The sequence below is a fragment of the Bombyx mori genome, chromosome 12 (assembly GCF_030269925.1).
Source record: "Bombyx mori chromosome 12, ASM3026992v2".
Lineage (NCBI taxonomy): Eukaryota > Metazoa > Arthropoda > Insecta > Lepidoptera > Bombycidae > Bombyx > Bombyx mori.
In genome coordinates, this window is record NC_085118.1 from 1,578,833 (window position 1) to 1,596,599 (window position 17,767).

General features: G+C 37.1%; 2 protein-coding genes across 5 annotated transcripts in view; one reads left to right on the forward strand and one right to left on the reverse strand.

Moving 5' to 3' along the window:
- The window catches only part of LOC101737362 (dynein axonemal heavy chain 2), an 82,862-nt gene that overhangs the window by 53,565 nt on the left and 11,530 nt on the right, over nt 1-17,767 (reverse strand). For all 4 annotated transcript variants that reach the window (XM_038014469.2, XM_038014470.2, XM_038014468.2 and 1 more), the window contains 15 exons: nt 12,609-12,707; nt 11,877-12,116; nt 10,948-11,062; nt 10,262-10,510; nt 9,200-9,396; nt 8,368-8,529; nt 7,915-8,032; nt 7,661-7,815; nt 6,746-6,921; nt 5,103-5,270; nt 4,461-4,628; nt 3,224-3,449; nt 2,517-2,636; nt 1,580-1,713; nt 302-572 (listed from right to left, as the gene is read on the reverse strand). In XM_038014469.2, coding sequence (XP_037870397.1) covers nt 302-572; nt 1,580-1,713; nt 2,517-2,636; nt 3,224-3,449; nt 4,461-4,628; nt 5,103-5,270; nt 6,746-6,921; nt 7,661-7,815; nt 7,915-8,032; nt 8,368-8,529; nt 9,200-9,396; nt 10,262-10,510; nt 10,948-11,062; nt 11,877-12,116; nt 12,609-12,707 — 2,598 coding nt within the window. The remainder of the gene's footprint in view (nt 1-301; nt 573-1,579; nt 1,714-2,516; nt 2,637-3,223; nt 3,450-4,460; nt 4,629-5,102; nt 5,271-6,745; nt 6,922-7,660; nt 7,816-7,914; nt 8,033-8,367; nt 8,530-9,199; nt 9,397-10,261; nt 10,511-10,947; nt 11,063-11,876; nt 12,117-12,608; nt 12,708-17,767) is intronic.
- Nucleotides 14,475-17,437, forward strand: LOC101743320 (DNA-dependent metalloprotease dvc-1). The gene is made up of 3 exons (XM_004929354.4): nt 14,475-14,752; nt 15,027-15,261; nt 15,653-17,437. Exons 1-3 carry the CDS (start codon nt 14,595-14,597, stop codon nt 16,997-16,999), a joined length of 1,740 nt encoding a protein of 579 aa, XP_004929411.1. The 5' UTR covers nt 14,475-14,594; the 3' UTR covers nt 17,000-17,437.

The window sequence follows — 17,767 nt, forward strand, 5'->3', positions numbered from 1 at the left end:
AGACTCGGCGAGAATCTCAGTGGGTTGTTAAACAATAGTAAGAAAAAACCAAAAATTGCCGAATTATGTCGGAAATGGAGACAAAGTCCGCAACAAAATACATTTCTTTGCACACTTGCAGATTGAACTACTGACCTATGACACTGGAACGACCAATTCACTGCTTACTGTAATCAGCATATCCAGATAATGTTTTCTCACGTGTCTTTGAAAGAGTTTAGTAACAAGAAAAATATATCAATGTTACTGTAACACAAACAAGTGAATATATCACTTTTAGTTATATGCAATTTAATCTTACCTTGTCGATTCGAATCTTGTTAACGTTATCAAACAGCTTTTTCAAATGTGTTTGAATAAGCTGTGGCTTTTTCGAATTTCCCAAAATCTCAAGCATATCATCATTAGAAACGAAATAAAATCTCGGGAATAATTGGCGTTTTGTTTCCAAATACTTTTCCAGTGCTCTTAATATACCATCCAAATTGTCAACCATCGAGTTTAACTTATTATACACGTACGGAGCAGGGTTATACAGACAAGCCTCCACAGCATTTGTTCCCGCGTACATGCTGGATTGAGGAAACTTAAATTATTCCTACAACTTTTCAAAGCAATATGATTCAATTTAATTACCAAACAACTTTTACACTACCTAGACGCTTAATATGTCGCTTTAATGCCAGTTTTAATGAAAAAAAAAAGTGTGTGTGTCCGCTCCGACGCACGACTGGAGTTTACTCCTCAAGAACGATTATAAAATAAATAAATAGATAAGGGAATACGGGTATAAATGAATGCATTTTTGATGATACTTAGATTATGCACGGTAGATTTTTATTCTATTAATTATACATTTGATAAATTGCATTTCATAAATAATTTATTAACTGTTAATAAATACTTATTAAATTCTTTGACGTTAAAAAATCTGTGGCATTATCCTGCCACGGCTACCTGAGTGCGGACCTGCGCGCAAGAATCAGGTGATGCGTGCGCGCGCCAATCAGGAGCCAATCAGGTGATGCGTGCGCGCGCCAATCAGGAGCCAATCAGGCGCATAACGCATTTCGTGTGACATGCTATACTCTCTAGTACGATTTTGGTCCCCATAATTTTCATACCCCGGGCCTATATATGTAAATCGATTCTTAAGGAGTAAACTCCAAATATACACGTGCGAAAGAAATTACCCAAGAATTCCTCAATATGTACCTTTTTTTATCGGATAATGTTCTAAAAAGCCCAAATCTGCCTTGCCTATATTTTTCATTACAATGCAAACTTTATGACAACACAAGCTGTTGTATCAGTAGGTATGCCTAGAAAATTCTGACACTAATTTATCGGACATCAGGCTCAATTCGATTTCCTACTTGACAGATTAACTTTACAGATTGACGCCTTATCAAAGGCAAATACCATTTAAAGTTTTATGTAATATTTAATTGGAAAAAAAGGGTAGCTATAATAGCTCTGTATACTTTAACCTTGTCCCAACGGCGCGTTTCGAACTAAAGGGAGGTTAGGAAGAAACCAATGCTAATGAAAGTTGTAACTTTATTTTCTAGTTTCATACTTGCTCGTTATCTCAGTCCAGTCATCCGTCAGCGCATCGAATATTTGCACTTCGCTCGGCAATTGTTTTCTTATGTCTTCACCGCAAAAAATACTTTCGAGATACAAATAACGTCGTTGCACTTGCAATGCAATCTGGCGTCAAAATTGAATATCAATTTATTAAAAAAATGCTCATAATTTAATCTTCGAATTTGTATTTTCTAATAAACAAACTTATAGAACCAATGGCGAATTTACTGCGCTTTGTAAGTAATTACGTACCGTTTAAATTCGTCATTAAAGCAAACCTTATCGATAAGGATATATGTAGTCACATCATGACAGATATAAGAAAAAACGGCTCTAAGTCAACAAACAGACACTGTTACTCTTACATGTTCCAGCTTTTGGTACCTAACAGATATGACGGAAAGTACCTACTAAACGTAGGGCGTAGAGGTAAAACAACATTTGGAGTTAGCAAAAAATCTTGCGTAACGCTTTCTTGGGAAGGTTAAGGACCTTTGGTGGTCGGTTGCAATAATATTATGGTACTAACGGACTTCGGTAGCTGCTTAGACAGGTGGATCAACTCGTTTACCCAAGAGCAAAAAAGAGTGGGTTCTTGGGTCAACCACTCCCCTAACTATGACCAACCTCTTCCTAGTTTGACCTGGTTCTGACCCCGGGTGGAGATCAGACGTCGGGTGTAAGAGTGCAGGGGAGTCGCTTAGTGCGGTAGGGCCCTAAAATTCCTTGGGCCCGCGGTCTGCTACCAACATCTGAAGGTCGTCACGTCCCACAAACCCCATGCACCTCTTAAGCGCGTGGTACTCGTAGGAGGTTCGGCCCCCAAGTTGCCACTCCTACCTTATCAAAATTATACTATGCGTGCCTGGCTGATTTAGTTTCATGTACTTCTTTATTTCGTTAATTCCTATCTAGTTTAAGAATACCTCAATACACTCGGCAACATAGCCCAAAGACTTTTCCCAGTAATCGACTTCCTTTATGAACGGCTCAACGTATTTGGTTGATTTCATCGACGACAGTTGCACTTGATGATCCTCCAAGAACTGAAAAAAGAATAATGATGTGTTTTTAAAATGTGTTTATTGTAATTTTGTTTTCTTCTTCTTCTTTGTCTCCACCTTATACCTCTAGGTCGGCACAGCGATTTTTTCTATTCCATTCTCTTCTGTCAGCTTCATTTTAACACTCATTCCTCTTTCTCTCATATCGTCATTCGTACACTTCATCTCTGTCTTCTTCGGTCGACCTCTTCCCCCTCTACCTTGCACTACCATTTCCACACATCACTTAGACATGCATCTCTTCTGTACGCGTTACATGTCCATATCACGCTAACCGTCCGCTCGTTAATTCATCAATCACTAGGGCTACTTTAACACTTTCTCTAATCCTTATCTTGTCCATTCTTGTCACTCCACACATCCATCTCAACATACGCATCTCTGCCGCATCCACTCCTCTTTCAAGCTCCATACAGCACGACAGGTCTAATGTTCTTTTGTAATTCTTTCTTTTTTATTATGACGAATCTAATATTATATTTAGAAGGTACAGTCTTCCAAGTAATTAGAGTGAATTTGATTCCTATGAATTTTAAAAGCCTTTTAGATTAATGAGTTTTTCATTCTACCTGCATAACGTCTTCGACATTCTTAATTCTATACATTTCTCCCTTGTGCTGTTGCATCTCGTAAGTCGTGTTCTTCCACACTTCTCTGATGGCCTTCAATCCGTTTTCTATATTCAATTCCATTGTGGCAGCATTCGATATTTCTGCTATTTCATCTGAGTATGCTTGGAAGTTGAGACGCATTATGACCTCTAGTTTGAAATCTTCCGAATTCTCATCAAACTCTCTGTTAGAGCATAACGAAAGTCAGTCACCAGTTATACTGAGGTTTAGATGCGATATAAATGTATTTAAACGAATGAAATCAAACGACAAATTTAGAATCAGGTACTGGCAGGTAGTACCGAATGATAATCATATACGCCCAAGCATAAAACCTTATCGACGGTTTAATGGCAATTTGGTTAAAGCGACATTTCCTCTCCAGGCTCCAAGGCTCTCCTGTAGAGTTGCAAAAATGTCGTTTAAACCAAATAGCCTTTCACCTTTTGATATGAATCAAGACAAGTAATTAACAATGTAACAATATTTCTATCCAACCCACCCACCTACGTACAAAATATACAGAAAGTTTTCCTAAAGTGACCTGCGGGATTTAAAAGGCGATAGCTTCTAAAACTTACATACTTAATTTATGTGCCTAAACTAAAATGTCAAATAATGACAGCTGACGCGTCGGTCACGTGCGATCTGCCTGAATTTATGCACGACATTTAGTGCATCACTTCTCGGGTCGCAGAGAAAATAAAATTAAAATCACCTACAATGTATTTTTTTATATACCTATATATATATTCATAAACAAAGACATACAAGTGTAATCAGTGGTATTTCCGCCGTAGATATGTGGAACAGTAATCTTAAAATCATGGAGGATACAAGTAAGAAGTACCATCTCAGTGTATCAAAAATGTCCGCTAATGGGAGCCAATTAAAATGGCGCCACAGTAGCAAGTGGAAAGATTTAAAAAACGCAGCCCTAAACTACCACACACTTCAATCCAACATACTTCACTCAGTTAAATTATAAAACTGCTATATTAATTATTCATATCATTTCCACTTCCCACACTACCGCTATTTCGGTGAGTCTTAAAACAATAAGTTGCTGTTTACAGGTGGACACTCTTTCAAATTGTCCTCTATACAAATTGGTGTTCTTAGTTCTACCCTCCATAATTGAAATACATAAAATGTCATTAAATGCTTTCACGTTTGAGATAGAACATTAACTAACACCGCCATCAAAGTTTTGATTCGTTCCCAATGCCTCTCTCTCATGCACGGGTTCTTCAAGTCACCAATTAGAGGCAGAGTGCGCCTAAATGCGTCCACCTTTACCCGCGTTGTCTCAATGACGTCCCATCCTTTATCTTTCAGCTGCCTTGATAATCTATTAAAGTTACTGTACGGAAAAAAGAATTGTCTTAGAATAAATATTAAAATAAAACATTAACTAGAATAAAACTATTTATGTAAAAGTTTCGGTTTGTACCAGTTTGTTAATGTTAATGTCAACGTGCGAATGATTTGGGATTCTTTTTTCAATGTAGGTAATATTTTCTTGGAATAAAAATGCCCGCTATATATGTTTAAATGTTCGATAAGAATGTTTAAGAAGACTAATAAGTCTTGCTCATAAGTCACTCTCAATCCTCATGGAAAATGCTCTGGTTTTTCCACCCGTTTTTCTTCTTACTGATTGATATCAACTAAATCGTATTCTTAGTTTTTGGAAATACAACTTGGTTTGATAGTCTAATTAATCAATTTATCAGATAATTAGGGATACTTAAGTATTTATCATATTTAAGAATGTTTTTCAATTGTATAAATAAGTCGCACATTTCCGGTGTCATTATTAAAAAAAGGAAATTACCGAAACAAAAACATAACGTTCTCTTCCATTTCATCGGTTTCCATCTCCCAGAACGTTTGAGTTTTGTATTTTTCCCACGACTCCTCCCATTGAAAAACTAATCCCCAAACCTCTTCCAGCTTTTCCAGTTCTTTTTCCATCTTTTGCAGGTCCAGATTTACTGGTGTCCTAGATGTAAATGATCTTCAATTATTATTAATACATGCAAGTCTCGTAAGATCAAAATCCAGTTCGACTCCATCTTTTTTATAAAGAGGTGTGTGGCCCACAGCGTTACTATTATTGTGATGTCGAACTTAACCCATAATAGACACAACACACTGGGTTTCTAGCCGGATCTGCTCAGTGGCTCGCTATTCCGACCCGGCGACGGATTCAGCGAAGCACTGCTCTTGTTAGGACAGATGTTATCAACGTCTCTCAGGCTGAGCCCCGTGAGCTCGCCCACAAACCATGGCGAAGCCTACTGACTGACTGAGACTACAGACAGTTAGTTGGGCACAAAAAACTACTGTAAGATTTAACAATTGCACTGCAGAATTAAATCCCCTACCGTCCGAATTAGTCATTAGTCATCAACAGTTGCATACTCGGTACAACAAGACAAGTTCAGTTAGCTATGAACACTTGAATACAAGTTATAAAAAAATTACATTGATAGCTTTATTCGCTACATGCGTTGTATACCTACCTATGACACAAACCTAGTTACATTCTTTACCGAACTACCGACTTATATTCAAACTAATGATAGCCAAAATCCCAATTACTAATACCTACAGCACTAAAACAGCATCATTATACAGGATGCGCTAACAATCTGCAGTAAGATAATACTACCATTAAATAATACGTAGAAAGTAATGCAGCCCTACCCCTCCGAGCGTAGTTTAATTAGCCCTTTAGGCTACCAACGATTAGGTAGGGAAAAAAGTAGTACAACGTTGAAACTGCGAAGAATTCTAAACTTAATTAGCCTCTAAATATAATTTAGTTTCATGCCAATGCTCGGAGTTTCTCTGAAGGATAAAATCAGGAATGAGGCAATTTGATAGAGAACTAAAGTAATTGATATAGCTCAAAAAATCAGTTAGCTGAAGTGGTATTGATTGGGCTGGCCATATATGCTGTAGAACTGACGATCGCTGGAATAGAGGGTTCTCGAGAGGAGACCGCCCAATGGAAAACTTGGGACGCCCTCTGGGTACATAGTGCAATAGCCTCCGAACAGTAGCCGGTAGGAGGTGGATGAGGACAACCGAAGACCGAGCTCAGTGGTGTGGATTATGAGAAGCCTACGTCCAGCAGTGAACGACTGTGGGCTGATGACGATGATGATGATAATGATTTAAATGATTCCTATAACTCATCAAATTGTATATTATGGCTTAAAATTTTTTTTACTCACTTTAGCTTTACCCACCAAATAATCAATGTATAAAAACTACATAAAACTATTGCTCGTCAATCGTATTACTCGCCTGTACTGTACTGAAAACACAGCTAAACTACACAGTGAGAATTTACCAAAACCTTTTTGACATTAAAAGAAAGCAAACGATGTCAAATGTACATGTCGATGTCTAGTCAAACTTAAACAAATCAATGGAATTATTAAGTGAAATGGGTGTCACAAGAATTACGTTAAATTAAAGACCGCGAGCCCATCTCTGATCTGCTGTTCTTGTGCGCGGAGGGCATTCAATTGATCTCTGAACGCTTTTAATTGGGATATGGCATCTTTTCCGGTGACCTCAGAACTACAGGGTAGAGTTTCATAAAAATCTTCACAGAAAGTCTTGGCTGCTTCTTTGAAAACCTAATTACATTGATAAAATTATGTTACTAGATACTCAATTTAAATCCACAGCTTTGACGTTCAATGGCTTTATTTAATAAAGATCTCGCATACTTTAAAATATATCATATCTCTAATAATATAAAAATGAATTGCTGTTCGTTAGTCTCGCTAAAACTCGAGAACGGCTGGACCGATTTGGCTAATTTTGGTCTTGAATTGTTTGTGGAAGTCCAGAGAAGGCTTAAAAAGTAAAATAAATATGAAAATGCTCGGAATGAAATAAAAATAACAATTTTGTTTTTCCTTTGATGTGTCCCCCGTCGGACGGATTCCTTTTGTTTGTTTTAAATTTATTTTATACAAAAGCTTAAGTCTTTTATTTATCGATTGAGGCACTACGAAGTCTGCCGAGTCAGCTAGTTTCTAATAAAATTAACAAAAATCAAATTAAGCTGGTATTGGAAATCTGTTAATGACGGAGAGGTAGCTCTTATTGATAGGTGTGTTAAGGGAAACACTAGGCGCAGCAGTTTGCAGCCACTAGTCGATAATGCTGAGCCATGATCCATCGAAAAGATCGAAATATACCTTCTACCATTCTCTAACCACAAAACGGTGCCAGCTTTAGTGAATAATAAAATTAGGAAAGAAAGAACCTGCAATAAAGGTTTAATTAATCATCATATAAATCATACTCATACTGCTATACAGAAAAAATAAATGTAAGAAAGCATTTTCTGTAAGCAAATCTACCCACCTCAGCTTGCTCCAATAAGTCCGCTTTAAACTTGTCCTTATTCAATTCTAAGGCTTTTTTCGCTTCTTCCAATAGCGCTAAATATTCCGCCCAAATGACTGGTATATTCTCGTGACGAGCGACCATATCGGAACTTAGTTCTACTTCAAATTTCGCTAGAAAAGAGTTCAATCGCAGCGTTATCACCGCGTTCACGACCAATGTCATCAATTTCAGAAACAAAACCGTAGAGCAATCTTATCAGTTTCATTTACCCAAAGTCTGCATTTGGTCAGTGATGGGCGGGAAGGTGTGCTGGACCCGGCTGATATCGGACATCAGATGCTCGTACGTGGCGATGGCTGAGGCCAATTGATTTAAGTCGGCGGGCATCTATTGAATTCAAATAATTACATGTATTGGATCGATATCGTGGAACACATTTTTTGTATTGCTTAGATGGGTGGACGAGCTCACAACCCACCTTTTTTTTTTTCGGGTAATGGGCCGAACCTCCTACGAACAACCCACCTGGTGTTAAGTTACAGCGTATATGTGCCACCCATCTTGAGATATAAGTTCTAAGGTCTCAAGTATGGTTACAACCGCTTCCCCACTGCTTACTACTTACTGCTTCACGGCAGAAATAGGCAGGGTGGTGGTACCTACCCGCACGGACTCACAAGAGGTCCTACCACCAGTAAGGTCTTAAGTTTACTGTTACTCACTTTCATGGCGTCTTCACTACTCTTTTCCACATATACGTATACTTTATCAATGTCGCTTTCAGTAATCTTTCGTAGAAGCTCACCCAGTTTCGTTTGCCAAACCAGGCAGTGAGCGATTATTGATTTCTTCAAATGATTCGAATTGAGCGTGACGAAATGTATCTGAAAATCAGTGACTGACGATAGGTAAACGTTCTTATTTATTGGGGAGTTACCGACTCTGGTAACACTGACAATGGCAATAAAACAAAAAGCGGTAGTTAACTTTCTCGTAAACTAGCGACCCGCCCTCGCTTCGCTTCGGAAACTGTAATTTATTATTGATTTCTCCACTATTTAATGGATGTTATTATACATATAAACCTTCCACTTCAATTACTCTATCTATTAAAAAAAGCCGCATCATAATCCGTTGCGTAGTTTTAAAGATTTAAGCATACATAGGGATATAGGGACAGAGAAAGCGACTTTGTTTTATACTATGTAGTGATGATACACTGCTAGTTAAAAAATAGTTAGCGTTGTTAAGTGGTGACTGAAAAAGACATGGATGGAGTATGTGAATGATGATATGAGAGAGAGAGAGGAGTGAGTGTTGAGGTGACGGTTGATAGAAGAGAATAGAAAAATTCGCTGTGCCGACCCTATCCTAGTGGGATAAGATTGAGAAAAACAAGAAGAAGAAGTGGTAAATCATTTGTCCACACTTCTTTCGCCCCACCCCCTGACTCCTATTTTGAACATTCGTGGTAGTATCCTAACGAAAGGAATGTATTCCAAGACTCCAAGACAAGATGGCATATTTGTGTCGTAGTCCGTCAAAATAACGTACCTGATTGATGGTCTCCTGTATCTGAACGCTATTGGCTAAGTTGCTGTAATTAATTATCAAAGCATCAAATTCTGCCGCCGTGTGCTTCTCTAAGCGATACTGTTCTAAAAACTGATCCTTGTTTACGTTCCAAATATGCGCGTAAGGATCCCACATGCATATATGATCATTGATGAGCGATAAATTGTATTCAATTTCTGGAAGTTTAAGGAAGACCTCATAAAACTCTACCTCGGCAAACTGTTTGTACAATGAAGCAAAAGATAGCCATTGAAGGTACTGATAACCGAAATTCTGCTTTTTGCATTGCAGTCAAAAAAATCAGCCTTCTGAAAATCACTGCTAGATATAAGCTTTCCTCAAAATTCGCCAAGATGACCAATCCTGAGTTGCTGCATGCTTTCTCACGAATTCAACTCATCAGTCCACGAAGACCCACGCACGTAATCAATGTTATTTAATTTCGCTAGACCGCGGCCTTAATGTGCCCCTTTTAGCCCACTGAACATCTCGCCGGATCTTCTCAGTGGATCGCGTGGTAGATTCTGCGAAGCACTGCTCTTGCTAGGGCCAGTGTTAACAACACTCCCGGTTTGAGCCCCGTGAGCTCACCTACATGTTAGAGCGAAACTATTGCCCCTCAAGGCTATCAGCATAGGTAGGGAAAAAAAAGAAAAAGAAAAAAAAAGTACCCCTGGCGTGGGTGACATCCATGAGCAACGTTAGCCTCTCCTCATCAGGTAATCTCCTTACAAAGGAAGAAAAAAAAACCAAAGAAAACTCAGGTGACGCGTGGAGTCAACAATCTCGATCTACCATAAAAACTTGTCAAAATGATAACTTTAAATAGATATTATTATTATTTTCCGATTTTATTCATGCATTTTGTTTCGGCTTCAGCACTATTCCCTTTTATCAATAGCAATAATGTCATAAGCTTCAAACGGTGGCGTCGCCGTCGTGTAGGATGCGTTCTTCCGATGTCATTCATAACCTATAAACTGGTACTAACTAATCAATATCCTTAATACATAGTAATTTTTAAATAGTTTTATCTATTACCGGCGTCAATAAGCGACTGTAATTTATTACAATCAAGGTCGATTTGTATCGCTTCATAAAACCTCCTAAGTCCGCCGGCGGGCAACGCAAACTTCTCGAATAATCTCGGAACTGTGCTCAATATATGAACGATCTCCTCGAGGATAGAATTGAATGTATCCTTTATTTCCTGTTCGGTTGGTACGTAAACGATATCTTTTCCGGTCAAGAAAAGTTTCATTTTTATAAGAGGTGCCGGCGCCATTGTCCCTGCAATTATTGCACTCAGTGTTTGAATATTCAAAAACGTACGAAGATTAATTACGAATATTTGATTCTGATAAATTAAAAGTTTAAGTGTAATATAAACGAATTATCATTATATCGATGGATGGTGATTTGGTTTGGGCGACATGGCGACATGTCGATTAATACGCGACAATTTCTTTGTAATTTATGGTCCGTTTTATTTGGTATTAACATCAACAATTTGACGTTTTTAATTGAACGTCAATTAAGTTTACTCCATTAAAATAGCCGAAGAAGTTTCTTTTTTGTTACGTAACTTTTTCGAACTTTTAAACTTTAAATGGCTCTCCTGTAAAGTTCAAAAATGTCGCTTAAACAAAAAATCCTTTCAACCCCCGATATGTAATCTAAAAACCACAAGATGTCACTAAATTTATGCCACAGAACAGAAAACTCACCATCACCGTGAACACATTTATAAATGTTCTGCATAGTTCCTTTGATAGCTAACCTTAGTGCGTCTTCTAATAAACGATCAAACCTTCTCACGTACCGAACCCAATATTCAGCCATCTAAAAACATTTAATTGGATACACAAATTAAACAAGCCTATCGTTAGGTAGCAATAGGACGCCCGTGTTTTTTTTATGATTGAAAGATTACTGGTAGCCCGGAGGCCTTTCCAGTTTCACCAGGACAGGTGGGCGAGCAAAGGCTCAGCCAGGAGGGGTGGGATTTGCTAACAGCTGCCCGAGCGCCTCCGAAGGAGACTTTTCAACTCAAGAGCAGCTGCTTCGCGAATGAATCTACTATCGGATCGGAATCGCGACCCGCTGAGAAGATCCGGCGAGAAACTCAGCGGGCTGATGCATGGGTTAGGTTGCACGTCGAACTCTTTGGCGAGTTCGACGAATACGGTTACTGGGGTCCCTAAGCCTGCTCCTAGTGTTAGAACTGAAGGTGTCTAATGCAACAGTTATATTGGATCTGATGGATCTGTAAGGACGTGTCTAGGGCGTCGACGGTGACCGGTTCCTACGTGATCAGGATTCGGGGAGGCCCGTGTATACCTCCCCCTAAGTATCTTCTTATCAGCCCACAGACGTTCACTGCTGGACATAGGCCTCCCCCAGGCCTCGCCACAAAGACCGGTCCTGCGCTGCCCGCATCCAGCGGATCCCCGCGAACCTCAATAGATCGTCGGTCCATCTTGTGATCTTGTGGGAGGCCTACCCACGCTACGTCTTCCGGTACGCGGTCGCCATTCAACAACTTTCTGGCCCCAACGACCATCCGTTCTACGAGCAATGTGTCCTGCTCACTGCCACTTCAACGTCGCAATCCTTTGAGCTATGTCCACCCTAAGTATAAGAAAAATAAATGTACCTGAGGTATATACGGTTCGAAACCCTCATAAACTATGATTATATAAATCACAATTTCCTTGTACATGTCCAATATTTTAGAAGCAGCCCCTGCTTGCATAGTTCGTATTTTAGCTCGTAAGTCTTTGATCTCAAAAACATTATAGACGTCAAACTCGATCAGTGGAGTGTCGCATATTTTCTCCATGATTTTCACTAAATTAACATTGCAATTCTTGTACGTCGTTAAAAAGTCTTGAAACTGAAAAGACGTCAGTGAATCTGTTAATTTTTAATAAAGAAAAAGTGTAATAAAGACATACTATACATAAATAAATTCGCCGAACATGAAAAAAATAGATTATTTGATACTTTGTGTATCATTTCATCAGAAATTTTTACGATTTCTGTCAGTCGGTTTGTTAGTTATTTGGAAGCGAATATTCGTGATCTTCAAACGAACTGCTGACCCAAGATTCCCATAACATACATTTAAAACGATGACACTAATTTTCAATGTTTTGTGTTTTCAATGTTTGCCTGGGTGTTTACTATCTATATATATATATTGAAACGTATATGTTTATCCGTTCTTGATTCTTGGAGGCTCTGGGACCGGATAATCGCACGTGACTCGTTCCCGGTTATATTATTATTATTTTGCTAATGTCGTTAGCGAGATTCGGGCATCTGTTTAATATTATTATCTCGTGTTCTACGATAGCTATCCGCTACAAATAAAAAAGTTTAGTACTTCTCCAATTTGTGTAACGCAATCGGCAATGTAGGCGTCGGACATATTTGAAGTCCAAGTTAATTTTGAAATGCCCGGCTGTACTTTCTTGTCGCAAGCCTGAAAACAATTACGAACTATTAAAGACACTAAATTCACAGACTCTTATTAAATACTAGCGACCCGCCCTCGCTTCGCTTCGGAAACTGCAATTTATTATTGATTTCTCCACTATTTAATGGATATTATTATACATACAAACCTTCCTCCTTTAATCACTCTATCTATTAAAAACAACCGCATCAAAAACCGTTGCGTAGTTTTAAAGATTTAAGCATACATAGGGATATAGGGATAGAGAAAGTGACTTTGTTTTATATTATGTAGTGATTTCAAAGCTATTTTAGTGTTTAACAATTATTTTTCTTGTTGACAGACACCGGTAGGTTCAGCGTGGTTCATCAGGTCTCCCACAAGATGTATCGACGACTATTGAAGATTTAGGGTATCCACTGGACAGCCATCGCCTGGGCAACACAGGATCACCCAGCAGTGGATGTATATAAGCCACGCGTCATTTCCTCGAAGGAACACGACAGCGGCTGCCATGGCAGATTTTGCTTTAGGTACATAGAAGACGAATATTACTTTGCGGATACTTTAGGATATATAGGATTCTCTGCGACAAGAACGATTAACAACTTCAAGTATGCTAGTAATATTATGTATTAATACAATAGACAATTACATTCCTCTATAATCCGCGCGTAAGTACTAGTCTCTCCCGTCCGGACGTAGACGGAATAGCTCCACTACCAGGGATAAAAAAAAAAACTAGTCATCATCTAAGACGCCTAAGCTGCAGGACGGGGGAGATAAAATATATTAAAGTTAAGCTGACTCAGCTTTCCGTGTACCTACAAGAGCTGATTGACAAGATTTGATTGTTCCCGCTATTTAAGTTTCAAATGCTTATGATATTAAATAACCCAAGAAAGGTCTGCCAATAATAACATGACCAGCGAAAAAAGGTTGTTTAGAACGTGCATAATTTCTTTTAGTTCATTAAAAATAATATTTGAAATCTCAGAATACTACGTCAATTAGTCATCGGCATCTTGTAGTAGTATGTCTGATGATCACCAGTTAGTCGAGTTAAAGTTCTTGATCTTATTCGTATACATTAAATATATTTTATAGATTAGAATTTGGCGGGTACATATTGAGTTGTGTGAATTGTTTTAGTTTGTTAGTTTAAAGTTTCTTCGGGCTGAAAAGTCTAATAATGGTGCTTGAGCCACTGCTTAACATCTGCAAAAATTCTAATCTCATTTCGTTTCATTCCATTACATTTCACTTTTCACACAACGAAAATGTTTTCAACTATTCAAATAATTTAATAGAATAGGCTATTTTCTTTGCACTTTGTCTGTGCATTTATCGAATAAAAATATTTTTGTCAGTTATTCACAGGCACAACTTTCGGTTTCAAAGAGGCTTTTGGCGGGAACGCGAGTGATATGTGAATTGTTTTGTTGTGCCTATTTAGTGTTTCTCCAGATTTAAATGTGTAATAACGATGGTTCATCAGCTGTTTAGTATCTGTTAAAGTGCAAGAAATGTGGGAAAATGAAACAAAACCACTGGATGTAACTTCTCGGGATCCTCCAAAAAGTCCACTGATAAAGTCTCAGTAAATAACCACCATTTTACTAAGATTATATTTCATCGCATATCATCTCATCTCATTGCATTTAATTTCATGCCAATTGATTAATGTTCCAAATTAATCAACTTCCTTTCACGCCATGTCATTTTGCGTAAAAAAGAATACAAAAGATTAAACGGTATGGTTATGATATCTTTACCTTTCTAGTTGAAAAAATTGAACTGCTATTGTCAGTTCCGTCAAACATAACAGTAAAGTTCAAAAGTTTTAACAAATTCAAAACATTGAAAAGTATCAAAAAATAAACTAGTAATGTTTATTATAAAACGCAGTTGATAATGAATTTGGGTGATCCGGAACTCGAATTAATCGACCCAACACCAAATATCCATTTATTGTTCATACAATTCGACAAAACATTCTTTTGGAGTAGATTAGCGAGTAGGGTCGTAGTGAGATGGAGCAAAAAAATGTATTCTTGCGCGGGAATCTGCTCGTGAGTTGTAAATACCTTTAATCAAACTATAACCCGATATCCTTAGTATTATAACACACTATTAACAATATTATTATCCCACAAAACACAATTATTAAGTGTTTCGTTGTTTGACAATAAACTGAGATAATTTCATCTGAAAAACTTAATTCAAACGCATTGAGATTTAAAAGCCTCGAATTATATTTATTTAGTGGCTAGCTTTGGGGGAGGTCTACGTCCAGCAGTGGACTGTCACAGGCTGATGATGATGATGAATTATATTTTATTTCAGCTACGAAGGTCGGGGAGGCTTATGCGATATAGCCATCAGTGAACCCCTACTAAAACTTCGACCTCGTAAGGACTTGATCGAAACACTGCTACACGAGATGATTCATGCTTATCTGTTTGTCACTGCCAAAGATCAGGACAGAGACGGGCACGGACCTATCTTCCAAAGTCACATGCACCGGATTAACAGAAGCGCTGGACTTAATATTAGTATTTATCATGACTTTCATGATGAGGTACGCATTTGTCTTTGTATTGTAAAATTTTACTATTTTACTATTGTGACGAAATTCACGTAAATCTAAATTATTTTAATTAATTATATTTTATTCATTATTATCATTGAAGATGCAGACATAAAATTTGTTAAAAAAAGTAATAATATAATACAAAAACCATTCAACTACAAAGTTGATTTATGAATAGGATTAAGTTTGTAAATCTAATTATGGTGGTAGAAATCTAGACTATATTAAAAGCAAACATCATCTAAAAATATAATTCACAATTTTAAATAATAATAACAATATAATTGAGAACTCATAAAAACACTTCAATGTCTCTACATCGCACAAGCTTCAAAATTTTCAATTATAAAGATAGAAAACGAAAATTTCTGGTTTCTAGGTTATGTTATATCAAACGCACTGGTGGAGATGTAATGGACCATGCCAAACAAAAAGACCACATTTCGGCATAGTGCGGCGATCAGCAAACCGGGCGCCTGGGCCATCAGAATACTGGTGGCTGGACCACAAACGTAGATGTGGAGGCACTTTCATCAAAATTAAGGAACCAGTGACAAAAACCAAAACTACCAATAAGAAATCAACCAAACCTAATGCAGACATTACCCAATACATAAACAATAACAATAATAATCTATCAACAAATAAGAATTTAATTAACGTTAAGGCTATAACAACACTGAAAGATTTTCATGGCAATTCTATAAAAACTAACATCAGAAATATCAACAGTATTCCTCAAGTGACAATGGCCAAAAATGTCAATCCAAATTCACCAAAACCTTTTAGTAGCCAAGGACACACTTTAGTTAAAGTTCGAAGTCGAAGTAACTCTGTCAATGCTCTAGAAACCGTCAGAAACATATGGGCGAACAAACAAATATCAAACACACCACATGCTGCCGATAATTCACTAAAACAAACAAAGAATAGATCGAACCCACATTCGGATTCACCACCACCTAAAATTAAGAAAATAGATCAATATTTCAAGAAGACCGCTTCTTCACTGCTCAAAGATGTTTACGGAGAGGACTTCAAAATAACTCAATCAACTGATGGTTCCAAATTGATTGCAGTTAATACTAAGAAAGAAGACAAGGTAGAATGCCCAGTATGTAAAACTAAAGTGAATAAAATAGAAATCAATAAACATCTAGATGAATGTTTGAATAAAGATTTGATTGAAAAACTTAGTAAAGACAATATACAAGTTAAAAATAATAGTAATCGTGAGAGGCAATCCATAGTAAGTAATGTATCTAAACCTATGACGAAATTCAATAGCGTTGATCTCGATAGAAAAATCACAAGTAATATTAAATTAGAAAAGGATGATGTAAAACCACTGGACAATAAAGCAAGTACAAGTGCGGGCATCAAAATACAACCCCAAAAAAAAGTTACGTTTGCATCAAATGAAACTGGAAATTATTCAGACACATTTGGGAATAGTAGTCGAGACCAACATACATGTGCATGCTGTGGAAAAAAAATCAGTAAACCTATTGAACAACACTTAGATGAATGTTTAGTGTTTTTCGACCACAATACTACGATACCAGAAGAAAATAACTCGACCATTGTCATAGATGATGATGATGATGAATTTGATGAGTCAATGACTATGAATGCTACAGGTACAAAAACACCATGTCCCTGCTGCTTAGAAATGGTTGAACAAAAGGCAATGAATGATCATTTAGATTTGTGTTTGAATGAATAGTGTGGCACTACTAGTGAGATAATTACACTCAGGTGGCTTATATGGAAACTTCTTCATGTAATTAAGCTGTGTTGAGTTTTTGCTCCTCTATCTGCCAACTGGTTTAGAGTAATTCGAATTTTCACCACCAGATGATTAAAAATGTGAAATTAGAATAAGTGTTGGGATTTTATTAACATGGATGATATCAAGGCCAGGCGTTGACATTTATTATAGCAAGATATGCTCTTTCTATCTGAGAATATGATTTAATTAATGAGAGATATATTAATCAATTATAATAAACTGAAAATATTAATTTTACATCCACTAATCTGAAATGATAATAATTAATCTCATTCTTTAATGATCAATGAGGTTACTGAAAATGTTATTTGTTAATTTATCGTGTACTGAATTTAATGTGATATTAGAAATAAATTACTTTGTTGAAGAATATCAGTTTTCGTTTTAATTTTTATATTTTCAACATTTCAGAAATTGCTTCAGTTAATTATTTATTAGACACACACTTCATGTAAAATTTACATTGGCGGACTTAATTCCGGAGACATTAACTACCAGTCAACCAAGTAGTACAGAGTAAATAATGGTAGGTGCATCGAAATTTATATGAAAATACCACACCTATGTGTTTATGTATATTATGTATTTTTGTATTTAATGTATCGCACTGTTTATTTGTTTTTTGGGGTACAATAAAGAATACTCTCTCTCTCTCTAATGTATACATATATAATTGTATTAATACATACATACAAATACAGT